Source organism: Arvicanthis niloticus, chromosome 18 (assembly GCF_011762505.2).
Source record: "Arvicanthis niloticus isolate mArvNil1 chromosome 18, mArvNil1.pat.X, whole genome shotgun sequence".
In the NCBI taxonomy this organism is placed as follows: Eukaryota; Metazoa; Chordata; class Mammalia; order Rodentia; family Muridae; genus Arvicanthis; species Arvicanthis niloticus.
In genome coordinates, this window is record NC_047675.1 from 34,876,400 (window position 1) to 34,903,382 (window position 26,983).

Sequence of the window (26,983 nt, forward strand, 5' to 3'; positions counted from 1 at the left end):
TGATTTATAATGGAAATTCGACAAACTTAACAGCTTCCTATACTTACATATGTATTCAAATTTTTACTTATTCGTGTTTAGCTTGAAAATGCTTCTTTAAAATGCTATGAAGTTCAGAGAACACACAAAAAAGAAAGCTATTCCCAAACTCACCACCTAGAGGTGATTTTAATTTAAAATATGCTGGTACATGCAAATTTAGCCTTTTCTGGTACAGATATGGTACTGTTATTCTGCAGAATCAAAACGATTCTGTAAGTAACTCATAACTAGCATTTGCAAAGTTTTACACTGTGTGACCTTTTCTTAGAGGGCGGGGTGCAGAGGTGGACACTGGTTTTCATGTCACCCAGACTGGCCTTAAACTGCTTCTCCTCATGTCTATACCACAAGTGCATACTACCAATGCCTGCTGTGTGACCTTGATTTGATGCCAGTGAATATTTTTCCACAGTAATATCATTATTTTATGATTCACCTGTTTATTTGTGTGTGTGTGCGTGTGTGGAGGTCAGTGGACAACTTGAAAGAATCAGTTCCCTCTTTCTACATTGTGGGTCCTGGGGATTGAACTTGGGTCATCAGGCTTGATGGCAAGTCCCTCTCCCCACCCACCCCCGTTGCTGGCCCCACGGCAGGCCATTCAGTAGCTGTGGAGTGTGCTGCTCTATGAATGTTCTGTGGTTTACTTAGCTGCCCCTTCATTTGACGTTCAGGTGGTTTGCAACTTTTTAGTACTGAAGGAAACTTAAAAGAAGATGCTCTCTGGTTGAGGAAGACTCAGTCTGGTTGGGGGAATAAGCTCTCTGTATTGGGGAGGACTCCCTCTGTGTTATAGGCTCCAGTTCTTCATGGTCTCTTACTGACGATAGCACATTTTGAGACGCCCCCTTGTCTCTTGTTATTCTAGGGTGAAATCTTTGCTTGTTTTTTTTTTTTTTTCTTCCCCTTGGTGAAATCTGGAGTTGCGTCTCCCATGCCAAGGTCACATCTCAGCAGGTCCCTTTTGTTCACTTCCTCCTTCCGTGCTTTCACACTTGAACCTGTCTGACATTTGTTTAAGTGTGTGCTGTGAGGCAAGGATCTCTATTTGTTTTTCAGCTTTAGTTATCGGCTTCAGGTTGCTGTCCCAGAGAGTCCACCTGCCCGTCCCACAGCGAACAGCAAGGCTTACATGTCATATCTTAGGTCTGTTCTTGCTTCATTAGTTTACCTTGACTCCGGCCTAAACACAACCCTCTTGATTATTTAGTTTGGTACTGGAAAGTGGCAAAGCCTAAGAACCCCCACCCACCATCATTTAGCAGTGTTTTTAAGGTGGGCCACGGTGGCTCACTCCCGTAATCTTGGAACTTGGGAGAGTGAGTCAGGGGCCAGCCTGGACTACACAGTGAGTTCTAGGCCAGTCTGGATTCTGGAGTAAGACCCTGTCTTTAAGACAACAAAACCCAGCCAAGCCCTTTCCTTATCACCTGTTTGCATTTTCTTATTTCTCACCTGTGACTTTTATAGACTGGAGTTGATGGGCAGCACCTTCAGTGTTGAGATCTATTAGGAATGCCTTGAAGGGACGTCTAAAGACAGCTGGATCTCGCAGCGGTGGTTTGCCTGCAGGTTGACTTTGGTTCCTGACCAGCGTGCTCTGCACCAACCTTCCCGAGTACAGAGACACATTCGGACACCCTAATTAGCTCCTCTCACCCCCAGATTGCTCACAAGGAGATCCTGAGAGACCAAAGCAAATGCCATTCATGTTTGATAGTTCCTTGGTCTTCTAGCTGAGTAGTAGAAATGATAGTTGTTTCCAAATTTGGGTAGAAAGATGGGAGATGGGAGACGAAGACTCAGGGGAAAGGTAGCTGGCCCCTCTTTCCGCTCAACGAACGCAGGTGTCACCCTCATCATTCCTGCTACCTTCTGTAATCACTTGCAAAAATCTGCCTGATGACTGAATTTTTGTCTTGTAGTCCAGGCCATGTTTTGTGGGTTTTAGTGACCTTGAACTCAGAAACCACATGATACTTTCCTTAGGGTGAAACATTGAAAGCATTGGGTTGGAGGAACCACGAGACTGCACTATCAGTCTTGGGTGGTATTTAAGAGCTCTGGGTGCTGAATCTTTCGAGTTGTGTTTGGTGACTAGTAAGCACTCCAAGCTCACCGACGTTTGCAACCCTCCTCTACAGCTTAGAAAATGGGCACACAGAGGAGGACCCTGTATCCAAGATGCTTGGGACCCAGGCATGTTGGCAAGTTTGGAATTTTCTCAGAGTGTTCATATATACATATTGAAATATCTGAAATATCTTGTGGTGGGACCCATGTCTAAGCATGAAACTGATTTGTTACACACACACACACACACACACACACACACACGTATCTTAGTAACTCCACACATTTTTAGCACACCACTGTATCGACTGTGACTTACCACATGAGGTCCAGTGTGGGATTTTCCAGTTGTGCTGTTATATCAACGTTCAACTTTTTTTTTTTTTTTTTTTTTTTTTTTAAAGAGCATATTGGATCTGGGATGTTTAGCCCGTGAGTCCTTTAAAATTCCATATGAGGTTCTTCTGCCTTGAGAGGAGGTTTCCCTGTTATCATCTAGGTCATTGGATAGTTTTGGGCAGAATCTAGCTATTACTGATTTGGGACAGTTTCGCTTACTGTGTTGACAGCTAAGATACTGGGTGTTTATGAGAGATCTCCTCTGCTCAAGTCTCAGAAGAGGGTCAACATGGTGTGAGGGGAATGCATGTGACTTGGTGCATGCATTCTTTCTCTTGTCACCTTCGGTCGTGGCAAAGGATGGTGGTCGTGGCCTACTTGGGAAAATACGGCGGTTCTCTCCCAAGCATCTGCTTCTGTTCTTCTTTTGTAGGACGGGTTTACTTTCTGTCTCTTTGTAGATGGCCCAACATTGAACAGTCGAGATTAAACAAGTTGACATAGCATTATTAACAAGCTACAGAGCTCAGGGGCATCACCAAGTTCTATCCTTTTTCTGGCTAACTGTCACTTTCGCAGACCCGAGTGCATCATGGTTGTGACTGTTCCGGTGCTCCCTCATAGTGGTAAGCTTCTGTGTAATTGGTGGAGAGGCCCATTTGTCCCCGTGACTCGCAGTGAGCACTGTGGTCTCTGGCCTTTGAGCATCCCTCCCAAGGGTGGATGGAGGGTTCCTGGGCCCAGCTCTAAGAAGCTACAAGAGGGCTGCCTCTGTTGGAACTGACCAGAGTCTCTTTGTTTTGTGAGGAGTTCTTAGCCTTCAGATCTTGGCACTTGGCCACATGTGGCTCCATTTTGAAGGCCTTGAGCTCTGTTTGTTTGTTTGTTTGTTTGTTTGTTTTGTGATAGGGTCTCACTTTGGAGCCCAGGCTAGACTGGTGCTCGCTCTATAGCCCAGGCTAGCCTTGGATTTGCAGTTCTCCTGTCTCAGCCTCCAGAATGTTGGCATGACAGATGTGTGCCTCCTTGAGCTTTTGGAGTTGTCTATGGAGGCACAGGATAGCAGATAGCTCTCCAGACAGCACATATGGTTTCTAGAGCATGGTTTCTCAACCTGTGGGTCTCGACCCTTTTGGGGATTACATGGCCCTTTCACAGAGGTCCTAAGACCATTGGAAAACATAGAGTTTCACATTACAAGTTCCCTGAATAGCAAAATTACAGTTACGAAGTAGCAAGGAAAATAATTTTAGTATGGCTGGGGGCCCACTACAGCATGAGAAACTGTATTAAAAGGTCACAGCACTTAGGAATGTTGAGAACTCTAGATCAAACCTGACTCTCTCCCTTCGTACCCACGTTAACACAGACTTCCCACTTGCCATTTGGGGCAGATCACTCAAATTCTGGGACAGCGCATTTATCAGGCTGCTGTGTGGACTAAAACGAGTTACTGTTTGCGCACTCACGGGGCCCTTGCTGCTGTACCATGGGGTCCCCTCATGCGAACTTGAAAATCCAAGGATTCAAAACAGAGACAACAAACTCTGGCTTTTTTTAGGTAGACCTTTCAGTGAGATACATCAGTGCAAAGAGAAACTAACCCCTGTTACAAGATATGTCTGTTTGCTAATATGAGCAGACTCCCTTTGTTACCTGACAGATATCCTAGGTGTTAAAACAGATGGCGTTACTACTAGAGGAAGCTGTGCGTAGAGCTTATGGGGAACCTGGAACTATCTGGTGACTCCTCTGTAAATATAAACGGATTGCAGCCTGCAAAGCTAAAATCAAAGAAACAGAGCCACGAGGGGCATGCTGGTTTTAGAAACGCTTAATGGGTTTAAGGCAGGAGGTAAAAGTGGATGCCACCACGACCACGTCCCGGGGACAGTGAGCTGTTAAATGCTGGTGGCCTCCTGGACTCCCTTTCCAAGGGCAGGCCCATAAACATTTTTATTAAATGTTTTTAAAAGCCTTCTTACTCACATTCTGATTACACGCCTTAGAAGTTTCATTGATAGCATGGCCATCTCCCTCCCCCGCCCACCCCCCTCCCCGCCCCGCCCTCCGACCAGAGTGTCATTTTAGACATGTTTGATGCTTCCATAAGATTTCTTTAAAGTGGCATTTGTTTAGCTATGCTAAACTCATATTCCTAACCCATCCCGGTCCCCTTTATATTGCGTCTGCCCTTGCCAGTCTTTAGAAAGCCTCCCAAATTAGCATCATCTGAGAATTTAATTAACTCACTGTTTACTAACCCTCTTCTTTCAAGATAATTAATGAGGATGTTAAGTGACACCGGGCCTGACAGGACTCCCAGTGGCACCTGAGCGGGCAGCTACCAGAGTGAGGCTGGGGGGGGGGGGGGGAAGAAGCTTCCTCTTCGGTTCTCTCGCAGCCAGTGTCCGGGCTGTGTGGCCAGGGGCAGGCACCAGGGGCACATGCCTGCCTAAAGTCAGGCTTTCTCAAACCTCGACCTTTCCCGCTCATTTTCTGCTTTGTTAATTAAAAAGCCCATTTCACTTAGAGTGGAAATGCTTATTTTTTTTTCCCCTGCGTTATTCCCCAGACAGCGCCTCCATTACCAGGCTTGAAATTAAACTAGCTGAGAAGGTCCAGTGTTACATTTCCCTTTTGTTTCTGTCACAGTGGCAGTGCAGCCTCTTCCTTCTTCTGCTTTGCACTCCCTCCCCCTCAGCTTTAAGCCCAATCCAGGTAGCTAGAGATTACCCTCCATCCAGACTTGAGTGCTGCCTGCTGCAACTTCTGTAGTTACAGAAGCCTGCCGCATCCAGCGTGGTAGTCCCTCAGCCCCTTGACACTTAATAGCAGTTGAGCACTTTGAAATGTGACCACCGTGACCCAGGATAGTAACTTTAAATGGTATTCAACATACTGGAAGTCTAAATAGTCACATGTGGCTAGATGGTGACTCTGCTGCCCCCCCCCCCGGGGGGGGGGCTGTCGCTGGTGGCCCCTTATCTGCTTGGGCTCCTCTGTGTTGAGCCTGAGGCAGTTTGCCTATCTCCTCCAGGGACTTTCTCCTCAGGTAGAGAGAGTAAACTGATTGCAACATGGTATCCAACAGACTGTAATTAGGAAGGTAAGTTTTCTGAAGGAAAAAAGATGTTACTTTCTAAATCCAAATGTAAATGACTTGGATTATCCGTGTCACTGAGCGCTTCATTCACGCGGATAATTGAGAATTGACGCTGTCCTTTTCCCTCAATTACTTCCTGATAGTTCCGTGTGGCACAATGGGTGGAACACGGGGGCTGTTTTTTAAATAGCTATGTTAATGTCCTCATTAATTTTACCGTTTTTCTACCAATTAACAAATATTAACTCTCGAGGCAGAATTAAGTTGGCTTCCCCCTCGACAGCCACATTTGCCAGTAACTCCCTTGCCAGGAGAGTCTAGCATGGTTAGCTTAGCTTCTCAGGCCGAATGCAGGTGAAGCAGAGACACGGCGGTTTTCTGGGTGCTCATCCCCAATGTGACACAGTACGGTGTGACAGATGCTGAACCATATGACAAAATGTTGAACCAGGACATTCCGTGGACCCCATTTGCTGGCCTCACAGTCTTTGCATATGGTACAAAGCAGGGCTACATATTCAGTGCCCAGAGGGGCTGCAGGGGTTTGACATGGGTAACCGAGGAGGTGAAGAGCGCCTGCCTCTGCTGGATAAGAATGAGCATGGAGTTACAACCTTTCTGCTGCCCTCTTTGTTTCTTTCTCCTTTTCCTCTCTTTCCTTCCGTTCTTCCGCCCTTTTCGAGGCAGAAAAAGTCATGGTCCCCTAGGAAGTTGACAGATTTTAAAATGTTCACCCGTAATTAGAAGAGTCCTTAACATCAGTTCCTATCTGTTGCCCGTTTGCCTCCACTGCTGTCCATCAGACTGAATAAGGGTAGCATCAGGCTTCTCCCCGGCCCCATCTCTCCCATGAATCAGTCCCAGTGTAGGATGGACAGACCCCTTGGCATCATTATAGGGCTGGTGATTTTGTGTTTTGTTATCATTAAAATGTGTGTGCGATGACTTTTCTAAGTCCAGACTTTTCAGACCACTTGTTCCTTAGCTTTCAAGATCTTCCCCAGCCTTCTGTTCTCAGGAGGTGCTTAGGAGGCACCAGCATGGGTTGTAGGGAGACACGCAGACAGACGTGACAGTCACCCAGGTGTCACCTTCCACCTGTGCCCCCTTGGCTATATAAAACCTGCTCTGCTCTCCTGGAGAGTGTCAGAGGGGTCTGCATTTGCTGTTTATTGGATCGTAGGTTTGGTAAATATGGAGTCCGTTTTTAGCTGTTGCTCAGCTCAGAATAAATGTCCAGTCTTTACCCTTTTCCCATTTGGGTTACAGAAGGATATGCAAAACTTGAGGATCACATGACCCAGGGCACGTTTACTACGCAGAAGCTCTTACATTGAAAATCAAGGAATGCCGTTTAATTATTCTGAAGCCATTTCATAGTTCAGAGCTGAATCATCTTGACTAGGCGTTTGCCTTTGGTTTTCAACAGCTTATTTTTATAGAAAGTTTTCAATCCTTTCCCTTATTAAGGTTTGAACGTTGGAAGTAACTTGCTTGTGTGTGTGTGTGGAAGTGGGGTGGGGCAGAGACAGACTGAGGGTGCATGTGTAGGGCCTCCTGCCTTCTTTGAGACCAGGCTTTTGTGGGTTTTCACAGGACTGGGTAAAGTGTTCAGTTTCAGATCAGTATCAGTATATTACCCACAGAGGAGGAAAAGCAAGCCAGCCACTTGTCTTTTATACATAAAGTTTTATTGGTACACATAGCAAATGATCTTCTCATTCCAGTCCACTGCTCCTCTATTGCAGTGCCAGAACTGGGTGACCGTGAGGTATGATAGCCCCAGCCTCTGAGGTGTTTGTCCTCTAGGCACTCACAGAGTTTTCCTGACATCTGGTCGGAGTGATATGAAATGAGACATCTTAGAGGCTTGTTTTAATGAATTCCGGGGAAACTGTGGATTAGACATTGTGCTACTCCCAGCATCCTTAAAATGCATTTGTTATCAGCTTGGCTGGCTCTGGTTTATCCCTGTGATCTGAAGAATTTGCTTATTAGATGTTGAACGCAGTGACCCTGGTTTCATGGTAACTAACCCTGCCTCGGCCCCGTGCTGATAACGCAGCTAGTCATTTTGTTCCGGAGACTGAGTAGTTTTCAGTGTTGCTGTGGTAAGGGCCCCCCACTCGTTAGTGAGTGCCTGCAGCCTCCAGCTTTGCTAAAATCAGAATGATTTCTCAACCTGAAACTGTGGGTATTATTCTAAATGTTAAGTAATAGAGCTCTTTCCAAAGACAAAGTGCTCCTGGGTCATCACTAGCTGAAGTCCGTTGTCGAGATGATGCCGTAAGGTAGGGCCTAAGTACTGCCGAAATGGGCCGGAAGGGTGACTCGATGAAGGTCACGTAATAACAAAGCCCGGTGGCGATTAGTGTCATCTCATGAGTCACGTTGGCTCGGAGGAGCACAGCCAGCACCTGCAGGACTCACTCACGACCAGAGGCAAGCCGGTCCTCCTAACAGGTTTTTTCCTGGCAACCTGATGATTTCACCATTAAGGTAGGTGAATGCGTGACTGAGTAATTAACTCATCGCAATGTGGACTCGGGGGCCCACCCCTGTGAAATTAGCCAATGAGGGTAGGTAGGCTTTTTGAGCCTCCTGTTCAAATCGGTCACCACCATCTGCTGACCATGGGTTTCATTTTGCTTTAGCATTTATGAGGTACTTTCACAGTGACTGACTCCCTCCAGCCTCGTGTGGCATGTGGTGTTGCTGTTCCTCCATTTATAGTGGAAGACTCCACTGGGTGCCAGAGGCCACCGTGTTCTCCCCCGTTCTCACTATGAGCAGATCTGGGTTCTGTGTATTGAGCTCAGAGTAGACAGGTGCATGGTTCCTGCCTTCAGAGGCCTCGCAGTGTCCACAGGGAATGTTCCACATCCGCAAAGCAGACATCAGGGATCCTGAGTGACAGTGAGAGGTGTGTGGAGCCTTCCAGACTGAGAATCCATATGGGAAGGTCTCACTGTAGACAGAAATGAGATGCATACAACGGACGGTAGCTGTGCTGGAAACAGAAGCATGTGCAGGAGGAAAAGGCAAAAGCCAGCGCACACCATGTACAGAGAGAATAATGAAAATAGCTTGTAGTGGACAGAGAATATTCTCTCTTGTTTTCGTGGGTGGTCAGAAGTGTGAGGAAATAGGAAAGAGCGATGTCAAGAGATGAAAGGAGTGGGTGTTAAGGCTGAGAGAATGACCACTTCCAATAAATAAATAAATAAATAAATAAATAAATAAATAAATAAATAAATAAAATAGTGATCCTAGTACTTGGAAGGCTGAGGCAGGAGGATTGCCATGAGTTTTGAGGCCAGCCTGGGATACTAAAACTCTATCCCAAAACAAACCTAAGCTATGACTGTGACCAAAGCTGGGACTGGATGTTGGTTCCCCAGGCATTTGGTTATTTTACTTCCACAGTCCCTCGGCTCTAACATTTGAAGGTTTCAAGATTTAAACCTGTAAAATGCCACAAATCTGAGAGATTTTAGAAACATGGCAGTTCTTGTTTGGCAGCACCTTGCTACTAACAGGTCCAGGAAAGGGAGCACAGCCAGGCTTGAGTTCACATGTCTTCATGTTCCTTTCTGGTAGGAACATCTGGCTGGTGTGTGTTGCAGCTTCCAGAAACTTTCCTGAAGGTCGTGTCTCAGCTACCCTCTCTCTGGCCCTGTCTCCCTTTTCTTCCTTTCCTGTTCCACAAACTTTACTACCATTTTGCTCCAGTGAATTTGCCTTTCAGTGATGGGAGCTGTCTGGGATACATTGTAGCAGGGTTTGTGGACTCTGCCCAAAGAGACGCCCCTGCCTCAGCAGGGTCCCTGGCCTTTTGCTGGCCTAGTCTTATTTCTTGGCCTGTTAGAAGAGCGAGTTACATGTCTCTGAGGAGAGGATGTCTAGATTAATGTTGGATTAGACACTGCAAAGCCTTCCTGTGTATTGCCACTTAAAAATAAGTTTCCTGGAGCTGGAGAAATGGCTCAGTGGTTACACAGGCCTTGCCACTCTTCCAGAAGACACTGGTTCAGTATCTCTAACCCACGTCATATGGCTCACAAGCACCTGTAACTCCAATTTCAGGGGATACCCTCTTCCGTTCTCCACGGGCATACATGTGGTATACACATACATACACATAAAACATAGAATTACGTTAAAAAATAAGTTTAAAAACTGTTTTGCTGGCAAGTTTGTCCTTGGGTCTAATTCCACTGAGGACTTGAGAGCAGAATCCTGTTGCAGAGGTTTAGCTCAGGATGTTGGAGCATCCTCTAGGAGTGGGACTGCTTTGGGTAGAGCTGGGCAGCCAGGCAGAAGGCTGGGGACATAGCCGAGAGGGGAAAGATAACACTCAACAGCTATGGACTTTGGAGCCCCTGTGGGGCGTGTTCCCCTCTCACCCCTTACAGGTCCTAGAAGTTGGAAATGGAGGAGGGCAAACCATCCATGGGTGGTTCTTCAAGGGAGTTGAGAGACTTGGAGGGTCAGATAAGTCCTCAGTCACAGATAGATAGGAGGACAGCCAAGCAGGAGCAGCTGATGTTGTCTAGGGATGACACCTCTGTGGAGAAGAAAGGTTGTGGCTCTCTTCAGTCAGGAGAACCGGGGAGCTGAGGCGTTCACTGTGCACCTTACCATTCATCCGGTCTCTGAGCAGCATCATGGCATCCGCTGACCTTATTAACCCTTTCATGTTTGCCACTGATGGACAGGTGGGAATATCTTTTTCTGTAAAGGCGTGGTGGGCTCTGCCCACACCTATTTATGGGTCCCACAGCTTGAGTTGCCCCCCAAGAGGTGTTGTGGAAGCTGCCCTCACTTGCTGACCTCTGTGCCCCTTCCCGCAGTGTGTGTCCAAGTCTTGTACCTAGTTTCCCATTAACAACAGAATTCGGTGACCATGACCAGCCTCCATCTCAGGAAACACAGAAGGCGGTCAGAAGAACACAACTAGGTGTGTATATATAAGAAATGGAAGGCTGGGACATCTGTGACCACTCAGTTGTCCTCGAGCCTGGGACATTCTGTCTATCTGGAGGGAAAGGAGGGAGATGCTGTCTTGTGATCTGTATACTAAGAAAATGAGGTCACTAGGTACAGTCAGTTAAAGTCATTTGTCTCCTGTCATAAAATAGTATGTAAACAAGTAGTAAATATTAGCAAACATTTGTTTTCTCCAGTCCCCAACCTTCTAGCTCAGTAGGGGTGGTGCAGCCCAGTGAGGTTCAAAGGCTGGTGCATGGCGGACCCTAACAGGGATTCCCTCAGTCCTGGGACCGAGTGAAAGACAAAAATTGCTCAGCTATGATGGGGAAGGGCCCCCAGAAGAAGAGACCGTCAGTAGTCGCCATAGTCATCATTCTCACCCTGCCGTTTGATTCCTGTGTCATTTTAGCATGTGAAGGAAGTACCTGGCAGGACAGGAAAAGTCACCAAAACCAGAAAGAGGAGATTGGTGAGTGAATCAGGAACCACCATGGGCCTGCTTTTATGCGACAGGCAGAGCTGAAATCTGAGCCGGATTTAGAGTCCATTAGATAGGGCTCGACAAGCACACCAAAGGCCAGGCTTCAGATGGAGTGGGAAAGGCTTTTCCTCATTCACTCAGACCATCAGCCACCAAGGTTTAAGGACCTCCCATGGATCTGAAGCTGTATTGAAGGCCCAGCTCCAGAGATGCTGTTCACTGGGTGTCAGGGGAGCCGGCCATATTGGTTGCCCAGTGTGATGAGCCGGACACAAAAGCTGCTTCTGGAATAATGCAAGTCCCAAAGGGGAAGCTGGAGAGCTGGGCTTCTGTAAAGTGCATGGGCTTGGCCATTGCTTTTTTTTTTTTTTTTTTTTTTTTTTTTTTTTTTTTTTTTTTTTTTTTTTTTTTTTGGTTTGTTTTGTTGTTGTGAGCATCCATGGACCCCAGACTCCCTTCCAAACACCTTATGTATTATTATAATTTTCAACCAGATGATATGCCTGATACTGTTTGGAGTTCAGTAGTATGACCAGTCCCATGATCTTCATTTAATAAGTGGATACTTTCATATAGAGTAGTGGATATTCTTTTGGTCTTATTTATTTTTTCCCAGAGGCTTTACATTCTATAGCAAGTAGGTTATGGATTGAACTGTGTAGTTTCTACTCAGAGCCAAATCCCAATGCACATATGTACCCTTTTAGATAGATCTTGGGTACCAAACTGTTTCTAATGGAGAATCAATTGGCCCCCACCCAATCGCAGGAAAGGTTCTCTGTATTGGAAGCCTGCCTTACCTGACCTGCCATGGTCACCACACAACCTTATCTATGAACCACCTGGAGAGTTTGCTGAAACCCGTGTTTCCAAGTTTCGCCTTCAGAGTGCCTGTTGACCTGGACAGAGCCTAAGAATCTCTTAAGTCCAAAGTTTTCCAGGAATGTTGAGGCTGGTGGCTGGCAGCTACTCGGCAGCTACTCTTGGAGAGTGTCTGCTGTAAGCCAGGCATCCCTGGGTAAAGAAATGGCTGAGTTCCTCGTGGAATCTCCCTTTGATGGCTCCTTCTCAAAGACTGGGCTGGGAGTAAAAGATGGGCAGGTGCCTCTCCAGACTCCTGAGTGTACCTTCCTCCTTATCTTTGTGAAGACTCAGGCCCCCCCAGTGTCCATGCACTTTGTGTTTCCTGGGCCCCCAGCAGTGTCTTTCACCACTCTCAACTTCATGAGGAACAACCATCCTGAAGACCAAAGCTGGATCTCAGCCTCAAGAAGTGGCAGTTAGCTCTCCATGTGGCCATCGGACTTCAGGGTTCAGTCTTGTCTTCTGCATCTACTGGATGGTACTGAGGCCCTTCAGTGAGAGTTCCCCTGTGACCTTTAAATGTTGCTGAGGTCATGAGGGTGCTAATCCTCAGGGACAGTCCAGCTAAGGGAAGCCAGCAGACTCCCAGAGATTCCCCCAGCCAAGGAGATGCTCGCATCTTTGAGCTCATGCCCAGTGGAGTGACTAATCAATGCCCTCCACTCCGCTGGACAATTAAGAGAGGCAGGAGAAGGAGGAAAAGTCCTCAGTTAGACCTAATTTGGCACCATATTGTTTTCTGTTAATCTATTTTGCTTTCTGTCCGTCTGTCCCAAGGGACGGGTGCCTCGCTGCTTGCTGAAGCATGCATAACTAATGTCCTCATTAAGGGCTGATCTGTTTATCAGGACCATGCTAGGAAGCTGGGCTGCCAAACCTAGGCACAAGCTGGGGGCTGTTCCCTCCCTCTGGGCCTTAGCCCCACCTCATTAAGCCGGTCCCGGCTATTGATTGGGAGCCTGTGTTTGGAAGAGTCTTACTTACTCCATGCATTATCTTGACAGGTTGATCAGACCTGATTGAGAACCTCTTAAAGGAACGAACAGCTGTAATGGGAAAGTTGGACTCTGTCATCCGTTAGGATGATTCTGGAAGCAAGAAGAACACGGCTGACATCTTGGAGCAATTGTATTTACAATTAACATGGCTGAAAACGATTGCCTCTATTGATCCCCCCTTCCTGCAATTACAGCCCCATTGTTTACATTCCAGCACTTCAGTTATAAAAAGGAAATTCAATAATTATTGCATTATTTAAAGTTAAAGTGCCACAGAGTTTGCTGGCTGCGCTCGCTGGCTGATTTAACGTTCAGTAAAATCCATGCCGAGCTCTCCATCTCCAGGCCAGCAATATCGGCTTTTAATGAGACCTGGGGGCGGGGGGAGCTCGGTATGCAGGGTGTTTGTCTGGGTTATTTATTGGGGGTGGGGGCCCTGAAAGCAGAGCAGAGAAACTCGCCATGTCATGGTTCACGAAAAACAGCCCCTCTTGCCACGTGGCCATCCAGTCTGCAGATGGCCATGTCTTGATCTCTTGGCAGATACTCAAATCTATTTCCTACAAACAAGTTTCTTTTACCTTGTTGCTCCCCTGTCCCCCTTCCTGTTCCCTCCAGTCTTTCAGCAAAAGCAGTGGACTCAGAGGAGGGAGGATGAGTTGTTAACAGTGGACAGCAGGATCCCTATCAAACCTGTCAGGGTCAAGCTTTTCTCTGTCCTAGTCCCATTTTCCCCTTTCAAGGGAGAAATAAAAAAAAAAAAAAATAATAATCACAGACTGCTTTCGGAGTAAGTTAGCCCTATGGATGTTCCATATCCCTGGTCTCTGGCATGCCTATAGCCCCCGGCTTCTCACATCATGAAGGTGGTAATCATACCTGGCAGCCCCAAGTTTTGAGAACCAAATTCCTGTTCTCAGCAGCAGCATCCAAGAAGTTGAAGAGCATTGGTGGTGGGTGGGGGGAATCTTAAAGACCCTTCTTTTTGTCCTATTTGGTTGAAAGTCACTGTGGGCTTGGTTCCAAAGAGCATCTGGGCGGGCAGGCGCCTAGCAGGAAGGCAGAGCAGAGGAGGAAACTGGCTACTCCCTCCACTTAGCTGCCACCAGTCATGGTCCCTTCCACAGCCCCAGGAAACTTTAGACTACTGGTGCGAAAGGCAAGAGGAAGATGGTAGAGCCAGTTGTGACTTTTAGGGAGTATCAGAAGCAGGCCACCAGTGGGCAGCTGCTTCCCAGTGACTTTTTCATTAAGGAGGTGAATTCTTATGGGCAGGTCTTGCGTGATTTATCGGACATGCTCTTTGAGAATCCAAAATCCCCTTTAGGAAAACGGCAGTGCAGCGATTTGAGGCCTTGGAGATTTTCCTCCCTACTGTGGAGTGTCTCTCTGTTTTCTAACCTGGATCTCTTTTTTTTTTTTTTTTTGTTTTCCCTCTGGTGATTGCTGTCCGAGCCATAGCGTCAGCACTAGCCTCAGATTTTAGATTCTGGCTGAATTAGAACTCCCTGGAAGATGCCCTGGTAACTCAAGGTATAACAACTGCACCTGCCCCACAGCTGCTCCTGATCACTGCCACCCGCGTGGGAGAGCCACTGAGCTGGAAACACTAGTTGCATCACAAACATCCAGGCCTGTGGTGTGGCACCGACCTGTCCGGTGTGATGAGGCAGGATCCAGGCTCTCCGTGAGATGATCACACAGCAGTGCCGGATGTTCAGACAGCTCTTCACATTTTTCCAAAGGATGTTCACTTAGGGTTTCTCACAGGGCTTGATCCATGGCCTCTGCGGAGGCGTGACGTGTGCAACATGATGGCACTTTACAGATGGAGCCACAGCACCTGTTTGGACCACCAGGCAGCCATTCTCCTTGCCTCTGCTGTGTGGATTTTCATGGCGTTGGAGATACAAATAAGTGAACTCCTCAGAGTGTAGTTAAGAGAGAGGGAAGTGTGCCTCTAAGCCACGCCCTCTCTGTCCTCACCTGGGATAGCCACAGACTTGATAAAGAACAGGACCCTTGTTTTTCACCATCTCAGCATCCCAATAGACAAAGGGATGGGTGAACATGTGACAAGGGCCAGGGCTACCTACCCCAGCAGCAGAGTGTTATGGGTAAAGCGCTTCCAGTCACATGTGTTCAAGCTCCGTGTGTTAGTTTCTTTACTGTTGACTTTGGCCTCCCCTTTAAGGATCCAGAGTGGCATGGACCTTTGTTGTACTGAGGGAAGTGTTAAGTTCTTGACTCTAAAGATTAGGGAGTTTGAAGAATAGCGCAGTTAACAGTAGTCTTAATTATTATGAAAGCTAACTGTGTTATCAGGTATTGTTAATAAACATTTTATATGCATTATACTATTGAGTTCCCCCAGCTGTGGGGTGAGGTGGTTCGGTTACTGAGGAAACAGAGACCTCCCAAACTCACGGTGAAGGTCTGTCTCCTGCTGGACCAGTGTTTAGCCACAGTGCATCCCGGAGCCAGCGTTATCAACAGTAGATTGATGAGCGGAACAGTATTGATGACTTAGATCTTTGAGGGCTGGGGATCTCAGTGAACGGAGGAGACCACAATTGTCAGAATTTTGTTCTGACAACTGAAGGTTGTCAGTTCCAGGGCCTGGGGCCATAGGCATTTTCTGAAGGATGGTCAGTCCAGTGTTAGCCTTGTTAGGATCCATTGTTTTAGAATTTTCCTCACAGGGAAAGGTGCGTGGACTTTATGCTAAGGTATCGGCATGCCCCAAGCATCCATATTTGTCCTTTTTTTTTTTTTTTTTTTTTTTTCCCCAGAATATTCCTCGCCCAGGCTGGTAGTTGACAGATTTTTGTAACAATTACGTAGTTATTTTTCTCTTAGGATTTAGAGTCTGGCAGAAGGTTACTGAGATTTAGGGACCATGCAGTGTTCACACAGGGGAAAGTTTCGGCAGTCAGGAGTCTCAGTCCCGGAGTTTGGAAGCAGGAGAAGCACTCTGGTGGCTTGTTCTGGGGCGTGAGGAGCCTGGCCTAGAAACCAGAAAATAGGGCAGAGCCACCCAAACGATTGATCTAGGGACCATTTTTACTTCTTTTGCTTTTTTTTTTCCTTATAAATCATATTTTACGGTGTCTGCAGGGCTCCTATGGCGAAATAGGGCTAAATTAGCATGCGCCAAGGACGAGGGCACCAGTGGATGAAAAGCCAAGATTAAACAGGAAATATGTATATATTTAGGCTGACCTTTCACGCGTCATGCTGAAAATGTGATATTCAGTCTGAGACTAACTCAACCTCACTGATTAAAAAAAAAAAAAAAAATAAAATAAACCACCCTCACCCCTGGATACATCATATCCGAAAGGGCTCTTTTTATAGGTGCTCAACGTGAATGTCTGGGCCTGGGGAGCCTCTTGTTCCAGAAAGACCCTTCAGATGGGGGCTGAGTCCAATAGTAGGCTTTTGGAATCCTGTCCCAGGTTCAGGTCTTCTCTGTCTGCTGAGCACTGAGAGACCTGAGGACAGTCACATGACCTCTCTCAGAGTTGGATTCCTTCCGGGACAGGAGCCTGCTGTCCTGTGCCTCCCATCTTCTGCTTTTGGTGCTGGAGCATTTTCTGGCTAAGTTGGGCTCCTGTACATGTTCCCAGTTACCTCCCTTCTGATTTTCTGGGGAGATTTTAATACTGTACCCCCACTTCACCCAAGTACCAGAAGCCCTTGGTATGTTGTCATTAGTGCTCTGTTCTTCCAGGGGTCTGTTCCATAAGAGCCCCCCCTCCTACTGGGGAGCCTCCAGCTTTGTAGGTGGAGAGAAGTTACAGGCTCCCCCTCATCTGCCTTTACTGAGGTGCCCTGCAGAGCCCAGCAGATGACTAGGAGGAGTGGGGACATCCCACCATGAGATTTATTCTTCAGTGAGCAAGATTGGGGTTCCCTGGCTTAGTTGGTTCACTGGGATGGATGCCTAGAGCTACCACCCCCATCAGAGAGCTTTGCCATTTTTTTTTTTTTCTTTTTACCCTCAAAATAGAGTTACATGATATATACTCTGAAGTGTGGTGAGAGGGTGTTTTGGGGTGTGCTGATAATAGCAGGTGTTACTCCCCAAGGACCCGTCTATTGTGAATTGTGTGTGTGTGTGTGTGTGTGTGTGCATGTGTGTATGTATACACACGTGTGTGTGTGCGCATGCACAAGTATGCTGTGTCCATTTTTTACTTTAAAGGGGCAACCGTGACCAAACCTGATCAATATTTTACATCCCGTGCATGAAGAACCAGATGTTAGAAGTTTCCTTTTGCCGAGTAGGAGGAGGTAGCCGGGGGCTCTCCAGATTTATAGAAATCAATGTTCTCTGACAGAAGTTGGTTAGTTTTCCTGGGAAAGAAGTAATAGGAACATATATATTTTTTTCTTCCATGACGAATTATTTTCTAATGAGCCCCCTTTGGCTTTCCACATCTGGCTGGGGTGAGCTCGTACAACATATTAATGGGTAGATGGCCACAGCACGTGCAGCAGCCTGGTCTCCAGACCTCCCTTCTTTAAATACTAGTTTGAGTTTTGTAGGCACACTGCGTGCCAGGCTCATTGTCAAGGGCGTCTTTCCATGGGGAGGGCTCTCGTTCTTGACCAAAGTCAAGTCATGGAGACAGGTGCAGGACCTCGGGTGTTCCCATGTGAAGAACACTGTGCTCCCTATGGCTGGGATGTGCTCCCTATGGCTGGGATGTGCTCCCTATGGCTGGGATGGGCATTTTAGAGCACAGTAAGTCAGAAATTATTATCAGATGGAGTCACATGAAGAACCACACCCTATATGTTTAGCCTGGGATGCCAGCTAGCTGGCACATGCTAATCCCATTTCCAGTGGCTCACCATGATGCCCACCTGATCTTCCATGGCTGCCCAGTGGCCTTTTAGAGAAGTCAGAGATAGTTAGACCTTTTCTGCTTCCAAGTATGAGTCACACTGGGTACTTGCGTCTTCCCTCCCAGAAGAGTCTTCTGTTGTAAGCCACCCTGCCTTCGCGGTGCTTCTAAGATAGTCTTTTGCACTATTCATTCATACAGTTTACCATTCATCTGCCCACCTTCCCAACCCACCACCCATCATCCATTCATGTTTATACCATCCCTCCATCCATCCTCCCACCCACCCACACACCCACCCACACACCCATTCATGCATTTTACTGGGAATCCATCCATCCACCCACTTCATCCACCCGTTCATTCACGCAGTTTACAATCTGTCTGTCCATCCACCCATTCACACATTCACCTGCTCATTCATTCTTTGCGGTGCCAGGGATTGAAACAGAGCCCTGGTCTCTTGTTAGGAGAGTATCCTACTGCCGAGCTACATCTCCAGCTCCTGTAGATAACAGAACAAGCGGGACTTGGAGGAGATTAAGGAAAGCTTTCCTGGCACTCACGGCTGCAGCTAGAGGCTGCAGGGCCCAGAAGGGTTAGATGGTCCTGGGATTCACCGTTTGCCATTTAGCTGGGTGGCTTTGTATTTTCTGGTCGGTCACCTTACCGCAGTAGTCCTTTGCTGTCTGTGCTGTTTTCTCCAGGGTGCTAAGAAGCATCTGGATTTCAGAGTTTGAGTGTCATAGTCAAACAGTGGCATTATTAGAACTGAAGGGATCTTGTCCCCTGGCCTCTGGCAGATTCTCTGGATGGGTGCCGTTGCTGCTGTTGCTGTTATCTTGTGAGTTCCCTGTTGTTGAGGTTGTTTTGAAGCTTCAGGGGTTGTATATACTTAGACTCAAACCCAAACAAATCCCAACAAGTGGACTCCACTGCCATCATCCCGAGTCCCAGGGGACCATAACAGTGCACACTCACTGCAGCTGAAGCTCTTGCTCAGTTCTGTTCAAATCACCCATGTGACCTGACAAGGAGGAGTAGGGGTGGGGGAAGGGAAAGAGTTAAACAAAACTCTCGGGTCCCCTCCGCTCCACGGGAGAACTCTAGGAGAGAGACATCCATCCCTCTGGGATTCAGGATTTGTGTGGGAGAAAAAATTCCCTGCCTGGCGAGGAGAGCAAGATGCCTGAATGGAGGTAGCTCTGTTATTGAGTGCACCAGTGGGATTTGTGCCTTGGTGGATTCTTCATATATTACAGTGAATTTAATTAAATACATTGTGATCCCAATTGAGGGTATTCTAATTAGCTGGGTCAGGAACAAATTATTCTCCCTCCTTCTCCAAATGAAAACATCTCTGCTCTTCTGCAGGGAAGGCATGTCCTTGGCTGCCTGACTTGCCCCATGGAGTCCTCTTCTGTCTCAGGCCCCACCCTCCCCTGATGCCTTGCATCAGGGCAGGTTCCCAGAGTGGGGCTCTAGGGAGAGGCAGTGCCCCTAGTGAGGAAGACAGAATCTGGACATCTGGGCCAAGGGGTAGACACACTGCTGGGGAGTCACTGGATGTTGTGTGAGGCTCAGACAGAGATCAGTCTGCTGCAGGCCCTGGGTCCTTGTTGACTCCAGGTTGGACAAAACAAGAAGTAACAGGAGTAAGTCTGGGGCTTGTCAAATGCAGGTAAGCAACAGCAGGCCCAGGTTGTGAAAGGAAAAGTGGACGAAATGGGGTGGGGGAGGGGGAAGATGTGTTCGTGTGCATGCTCATGTGAGTGCATTTGTGTGTGTGTCTCTGTGTGTGTGTGTCTGTGTGTGTTTGCCCTTTTACTATCAGTAGATGGGACTGTGGCTCAGGTCTCCCTGTTTCCTTTTATTCTTTCCTACATGATTTGTGATGGGTGGCCATTTCCTTCTCCAAAATGGTCCTCCAGTGGCCGACAAAAGGGAAAGCTGGGGGCAGTGCTTCGAGTTGTCAGTTACCAACGTGAATTAGTGAACAGAATGGTCCTGAAATATCTTCTTACCATTTTTTTTTTTTTTTTTTAAGCAAGAGCTCCCAGCATAATGTTTATTTCTGTTCAGGACATACGAGGCCTGGACATCCAAGAGCCCCGGGATTTAAGGACAGAAAGACAATTCAACTTCTCCGTTCCTGTTCGACTTTTTAGGTCTTCACTTTCTCTTTGGCTCAGAGACTTAGGAGCTCCAGCCAGCTGGGATGGCACCCTCAGCTCCGCCTTATGATACTATGTTTCAAACTCAGTGCGTTACTGCAAGGACATCCTCTTCCCTGGGGAACTATAGGGGATTAGGCTTTGTGAATCTGGCTAGATGGCGATGCCAGCAAAATCTCTTGACAAAATGTGACTACTCTGGACCATGGTTAGGTTTTTTTGTTTTGTTTTGTTGTTGTTTCCGTTAGCTTTTAGTTACTCGGTTTTAATTGAGACTTTAATAAGTGTTATTTTGTTAGTTTCTGGGACCCAGGCAGGATAGCAGTTTCTATGATCCCTGATCCCAGTCCCAGGTCACACCCACACCAGTCCCAGGAAGATCCCACTGGAAAGTCTAGGTTTTTCAAGAAGCTTCAGGCTTCTTCAGACCCTCCTCCTCTTTAAGGTGTGACTCCCCCTCCCGCCAAAAAACATCATCTTGTTTCAAGCCCTTTCTCAGTCTTCTGCCAGTCTTGTCTCAGAGGAGAGACACTGAAGATAAACAGTGGGGGGAAAACACATAGCAGTTTATCTCCAGAATGTTCTTAATGTTAGTTGCATTTCCCATGAAGCTCTTGAAGGTTCTTTTGACTCCTGGCTGTGGGATTGTTCTGGAGAAGACGTTACTTGCAGGGACTCTCATGGCCCCACCCCGACCCCTCCAAATGGTACGTTTGACAAGAGTTGAAGTTTCCATTTTTGAGACGTGAGCATGTGGTGCCTGTGATGCCCTCTGCATTTGTACCTGCAGGTCAGACAGTTTTTATTTTTGTTTTTTGGGTTTTTTTCTTTTTTTTCCCCCCAAAGCTTCAGTTAATCCTCATGATGGAAGGCCTCCACTCTCTCTAGTAAACTTGCTGCAGTACCTTGTTGGTACACTCCTATTTCTTCATCTGAGCATGTGCAAACTTTTTGGATTTTCCCAACTTTCCTGGTGGACATAGGATGTGAGCCTGGGAGCACAGGAGACCCCAGCCAGTGTCATCAGATAGAATGTGCTTGTGCGGCCACTCTGTTACTTTCAGTCTCGGGAAGTACACAGTGTTCTGAGCACTCTGGCTCTGCCATGTCTTGTCTCACTAGCTAGACAAGGGAAATATTCCTCCTCTTTACCACAGGATCAGAAACCGCCATCAAGGCGTGGACATTGCACAGGCCCCTTGGGGTCAGGAAGGAGACTTTTGTTGCAAGGTCATCCCGAGACATTTGCTTGTCCAGGCCCTGGTGACCAGATTTGAAAGGGGGAAGGAGGAGCAAGAGGGAAGGTCCATCAATCACTCGAAGCACATGAGGCTTTTACGTCATCTGTGATGCCGCCTGTATGGTGTAGGGGAAGCTGGGTTCTAGCTCTTTCTCTGCCTGAAGCTGGGTTACTTGAGGTCAGCCACTTAAGCTCTGTGGACTGTCTGCCTGCTTTGGTGTACACTGAATGGGTAAACTCCCTCTTCTTGTCAGAATAGTCTGTCCCTGTTACTAGCCACCCGGGGTCCCGAATGTCCTCCCAGGAGGTCAGAGAACATGGCGAATTCTGCTCTTGGATGCCTGTCAGTCTCACCAGTGCAGCAGGTTGGCTTCTGTGGACTGGTTCCGTGACACCCGCTGTTCTTGTGCGCATGCTTTCACCCACCTGTGCTCTGCTTCCTCTTGTCTCTAGGGCTTGCATGCTCTGGAGTCAGTGTTGTATCTGCCAAACAAAATAGAAACCTAATTGGGACCAGTAATACTGACCAGTGATGAACCGCACGACCTTTCCACATTGTACTTCTGGCTTGGTTTTAGTTTTGAGGTTTGAACTGACTAAGTAGACCAGGCTGGCCTTGAACTTCTGATCTTCCTGCATCTCAGCCACCAGGTGGTAGGATTAAATATAGGTATGCACCACCATGCCCAGCTAGATTAATTTTAATTTTAAACCCTCTTTTCCCCCTAGATAGTCTTATACTGTAGCCTGTTTTGTCCCAAACTCACTATGTAGCCAAGGATGACCTTGAACTTCTGACCCCACTACCCTTACCTCCTGAGTGCTAGGGTTACAGCTGTATACCACTGCTCCCTAAACTCACGGCTTCATACACAAGCACCTACCAACAGAGCCACATCTGTCACTTTAAATACTGAAAAAAGAATTGAGCTGTTTTTATTATGAAAATGGTCAGATGTGTACTTTGATTATGCGTGACCAACCCAGGGTACTTTACAGGTGGGTAGACAATGAGCTGTCACCAAAGCAGAGATTGGGGGGTGGGGGGTGGGGGTCGTGTTGTCCATGAAGGTCAGATGGTAATTTTTTAGTCTTTTGTGTTGCTCAACTGTTGTTCAACTCTAATACTTCCCAAAAAAAGGTCTATATGTTGTATGTTTGTCAGCCGACATAGGTCTGTTCTAATACAACTTTATTGATGAAAACAGACAGTGAGTGGGTCAGGTTTAGTCTCAGGCCACAGTTTGCCCACCTCAACTCTGGGATATGAAAGGGTGAGCCTTTTATATTTGTGTAAGACTGGGAAGGCCCTGTTAATGAGTACTGTTAACAAGCAACATGGAAAAAGCTACCTGGGATGAACCATGTGGGAGGGACAGGTATATTTATATCTAATTATCTATCTATCTATCTATCTATCTATCTATCTATCTATCTGCATGCTATTTAACCCTATACATGCTTTCAGAGAAGACACTGGGGAAAATGAAATACCGCAGATAAGGAGCCTTATCAACAGCCATCATGTCCGGTGTTTCCTAGTTGACACATGCCTCCCTGTGCCCCATGCAGTCCAGGATTGGCTTGTGCCTCGATGTGTTTGGATGCCTGACCAAGGCAGTGTTCCCTCTCCTCTGTCCCTGCAGCACCTACAGCAGCATGAGAGTGGCGTGGAGGGCGAGAGCTGCTACTACCACTGTGTCCTGTGCAACTACTCCACCAAGGCCAAGCTCAACCTCATCCAGCACGTGCGCTCCATGAAGCACCAGCGCAGCGAGAGCCTGCGCAAGCTGCAGCGGCTGCAGAAGGGCCTCCCGGAGGAGGATGAAGACCTGGGCCAGATCTTCACCATCCGCAGGTGCCCCTCCACTGACCCAGGTGAGACCTGTCACCCACAGGTGGTGGAGCCCTTGGTGGGCTTTGCAGGAAGGGAGCTTCCACTGTGGGTATACTTAGCTTATCAATGCGGCTGCTCTTTCTGTCTGTCCATGGTGCCTCCTGGATGGAAGGAGTTTGGATTGGTTTCTTCTTAAGAACCACCTTTCGCTAGTCATGTGTTCAACCACAGGGAACTCATGGGCATCTTACCCCGGAAGCATAACCACAGCAGGTCTCCCACGCCCAGTCCCCATGTTCCTCCAGCATACACTCTGGATTCCGTTACTGCTGCACACTGCCCTGGTAGATGCTACCTGTAAGCCTTGCCCCTGTACTCGGAGTGGTTTCTGGCCCCAAAGCCAGGGCTTCAGAACTGAACTCTGGGGACCATTGAAGCTAACATCTGTTACAGGAGCCCTTAGTTGTATTTGAAAGGGCCTCATTGTCCCACTGGTCCAGGGTTCTGGGCTTGCCACTACTTCTGGATTGTGACCCTGCGTAGTATGCTGTTTCTTGCCTTCCTCCCTCATCTATAGAAACCTTTTCTCTCTCCCTTTCTCCCACATAACTGTCATTCCTAATGGGACCTCACTTGGTAGGCTTAACTCCTCTTTTAAAAAAAAAAAATATTTTTACTCTTTCGGTCCTGTCTCTTAACTTGGCAATACAAGATAGTCACTTGTTTCTTTCAGAGCAATTAAGCAAGACAGGCCTGGTGGTACAGGCTTGTAATCCTGGCAGAGCAGAGACTTTACCAGTAGTTCTAGGCCAGTCCCCGGGCTATACAACAAGACCTCATCTCAGAAGCAAAAAAGAAACCCTGTCAAGTTAGGCCTTCCTCATTATTACTTTCTAAGGAAATCCTCATAATTTTTGAAAGAAAAAAAAAAATCTATGCACCATATCTCTGTCACATTCTGTCACCTGGTCCCCTTGTAACTAAGCCAGCCTGCGAGGGGAGCCAGGGGCCTTCTGAGTCTTCCTCTGAGTCAGTGAAAGAGTTGTGCTCTCCACACCCCCAGTGAGGTCTCTTCCTTCACTCCCAGGTTGTTTCTCTCTAGGAGAGACGAGAAAGATGCTTCTCCTGACAGTTATCGATGCATATCCATGGTTCTTGGTCCTCAGGATACTAGCAGGGATTGTAACCTGGTCCTTAGCCCCAGGCTTCTTAAAGCTTTAGCCTGTTGGTATGGCCACACATGCTCCAAGACTTCCCTGGATGTCCCTGTGGTCCCACTTCTTGGTCAGTTTCCCAAAACTCATTTGGTTTTGTTTGTTTGTTTGTTTGTTTGTTTTGTTTTGCTTTTTGTTTTTTTTTTAACCTGCCCTTTCTATGATGACATAACCACACATGAGCTTTCTGGCCATTACTCACCCTTCACCTCCTGTAGTAGCTTCTCAGCCAATCACTTCTGTGAAGTGGTAATTATGAACTGAAAGATCAAGCATGCGTTTGGATAGTTTTCAGTGGTGAAAATTATATAAACCTTAAGAGGAAAAATGGCCAAGTCCAACCCCTTCTCTTTCACTCCCAGGTTGTTTCTCCCTAGGAGAGAGGAGGAGGATGGTTCTCCTGATGGTTATCAATGGATGCTCATGGTTCTTGGTCCTCTGGTCCTCAGGATGCCAGGGGTATTGGACCCTGGTTGGGTCCACCGGCGGCTCAGCTTGTAGCTGCTTCCCTATTTGGCTTATCTCTACGTTTCTCAGCATGCTTCTACTATTTTTTGAACATTGGTGTTCCTGGCTGCACGACAAGGACCTTCCCCTCTCTGCTGCTCTGTAAACCCTCCCATTCCTACCTGCTCATACATGCCTGCATCCACACATATGCGTGTACACACACACACACACACACACACACACACACACACACACACATACCCGACACAAACATGCAAGCAAGCACCCTTAGGTCTCCAACACATAAACATTAGGTCCACTTCTGCCCCGTGTGCATACACACACACACACACACACACACACACACACACACACACGCTACCAACATACCACACAACACATGCCATATGCCATAACATGTGTACTGCATTCACATGTGCCCCAGGCTCTCTCCTACACATCTCCCCTCCAGATACACACCATGCCCCCCACAGTCCCCTATGTGTGCTTTCCCTGTCACAGCTGTAGTGACACTTGGTGCACACGCATGCCAACGGGCACTGCACCTTACCTCAGCTCCTATAGCCTTTTTCCTGTGTGTCCCTTCATCCCCTGGTGGACCCCCACCTCTCCCCTCCTCATCTCCTATTAGGATGAAGTAATAATTGGGGGTGATATTAATATTCAGTATTTTCATGATGATAACTCTATAAATATTAATCACAGCTAAGCCTTGTAGAGTTTCCTAATTTCATTTACCTTCTTGTACAACTTTTTGTTTTCCCTGCTTGCTTTCCTAGGTACTCATGATTAATTCATGGCTTACCTAATAGACATTCCCTAATCTCAGAGTGCTCCGTGCTCATTCCCCCCACACCCCCAGCTTAGTTCCCCCTTAGAGACATCTCACTAAGCCCCTCCAAAGCCCCAGAGTTCACTGTCTCCTATCAGGAACGTCCTATGGCTCCGTGGCTGGCTTCTTTTTCCAAACAAAACTGCCACTCCAGCATGACAGGGCGCACTCACAGGCCTCCAGATAGGGATTCCCATCTCTGTGGAAAGCATCATACCCCACGGAAAGCTGGAGGGATGCGCTGTTGGCGGGGCCAGGATAATATTGGCTGTCCCTTGGAGGCCTGGGAGGTGTTGTCTCTTACCATGTGTTTCCAGGTAGATGCTTTCCTGGTTGGAGTTTTAACTCTTAAATCTGCAACGCCCCTGATCTCGTCTGACCCCATCCCACTACGGGTGTGTACTCTGAGGAAGCAACAGTGAGAACGGGCACTTGCGGACATTCCTGTCCTGAAAGCCTGAGGTCGTTGTGTCCCCTGGCTGTGGGGTCCCTGATCCCACCAGAGTCTTTTAGCCTTTGTGCGGTCCGGCCCTGTTCCTTCCCCAGCATTACACCGTGCGGGCATTTCACAGGATTCTCTCATTCCACCAGTGTCTGCCTCTAGGTCTCTCTCCCTCTTAAGTTCTTCCCACTCAGAGCCCCCTTTTTCATTAGTCAAGCTTAATGCCCCAAACTAAATAGCATACAGCTGCTATCTCACTCAGGTCTGTGGAATGGAGCAGACCCCCACCCCCACCCCCACCCCCACCCCCACCCCCTGCTTTTTAGTGTGAGATGTCACTTTATGCCGTCTGCTCCGGAATGGCTTTCTTACATGCTACCTTCTGCATTTCCTTTAATTTATTGCGTATTAGCCTCCCCCACACCCCAAGTATACGAGCAGCTTGAATCAGGTTGATAGACTTCCTTTTCCAAATTTCCCAATCCTTTGGCCTCCAGTCATTGTCTGTTGCTGCTCCAACAGCTCCCTCCCTACCCTGCTTCCTCCCTGCACACAGGCTCCAGTGAAGTTCATCCTCTGCTGACAACAAAGGGACAGATGATTAAGTAATACACTGACATTAACAGGAACCCGGTTCTGTTTTAGAAGCCCCTGTAGGAGAAACACATCTTGAAACATAGCCTCCCTCCTCCCTGGGGATTCACTCTTAAAAACTTGAAAGGGCGTCTTTAAGAAAAGGGACATTCAGGGCTCAGTAGAACCAAGATATTTAAGATTGTCAGCTTCAAATTTGTAAACACAGACCTTGTTGGCACTTCTCGTTCCGTCCTCATTAAGAGAAAGATCAGGACATGACCTTCAAGCGAGAAGTGTCGTTCACATGCCACATGAAACGTTAGGAAGCCCACGAGCCCCTTCCAGGTTCCTGCTTACCCCAACCCCAAGCCAGATGGTCATTAGTTAGTCCAGCAGCCTGGAGGTTGTGGCCGGCATCCTGTGATCTGGTTCAACTCTGTTGTTCTGTC

At 47.5% G+C, this 26,983-nt stretch overlaps 1 protein-coding gene across 4 annotated transcripts in view; it reads left to right on the plus strand.

Moving 5' to 3' along the window:
• Positions 1–26,983, plus strand: part of Zfhx3 (zinc finger homeobox 3) — a 255,867-nt gene that overhangs the window by 129,882 nt on the left and 99,002 nt on the right. For all 4 annotated transcript variants that reach the window (XM_076915849.1, XM_076915847.1, XM_034522631.2 and 1 more), the window contains one exon: positions 22,809–23,040. In XM_076915849.1, the coding sequence (XP_076771964.1) occupies positions 22,809–23,040 (232 nt within the window). The remainder of the gene's footprint in view (positions 1–22,808; positions 23,041–26,983) is intronic.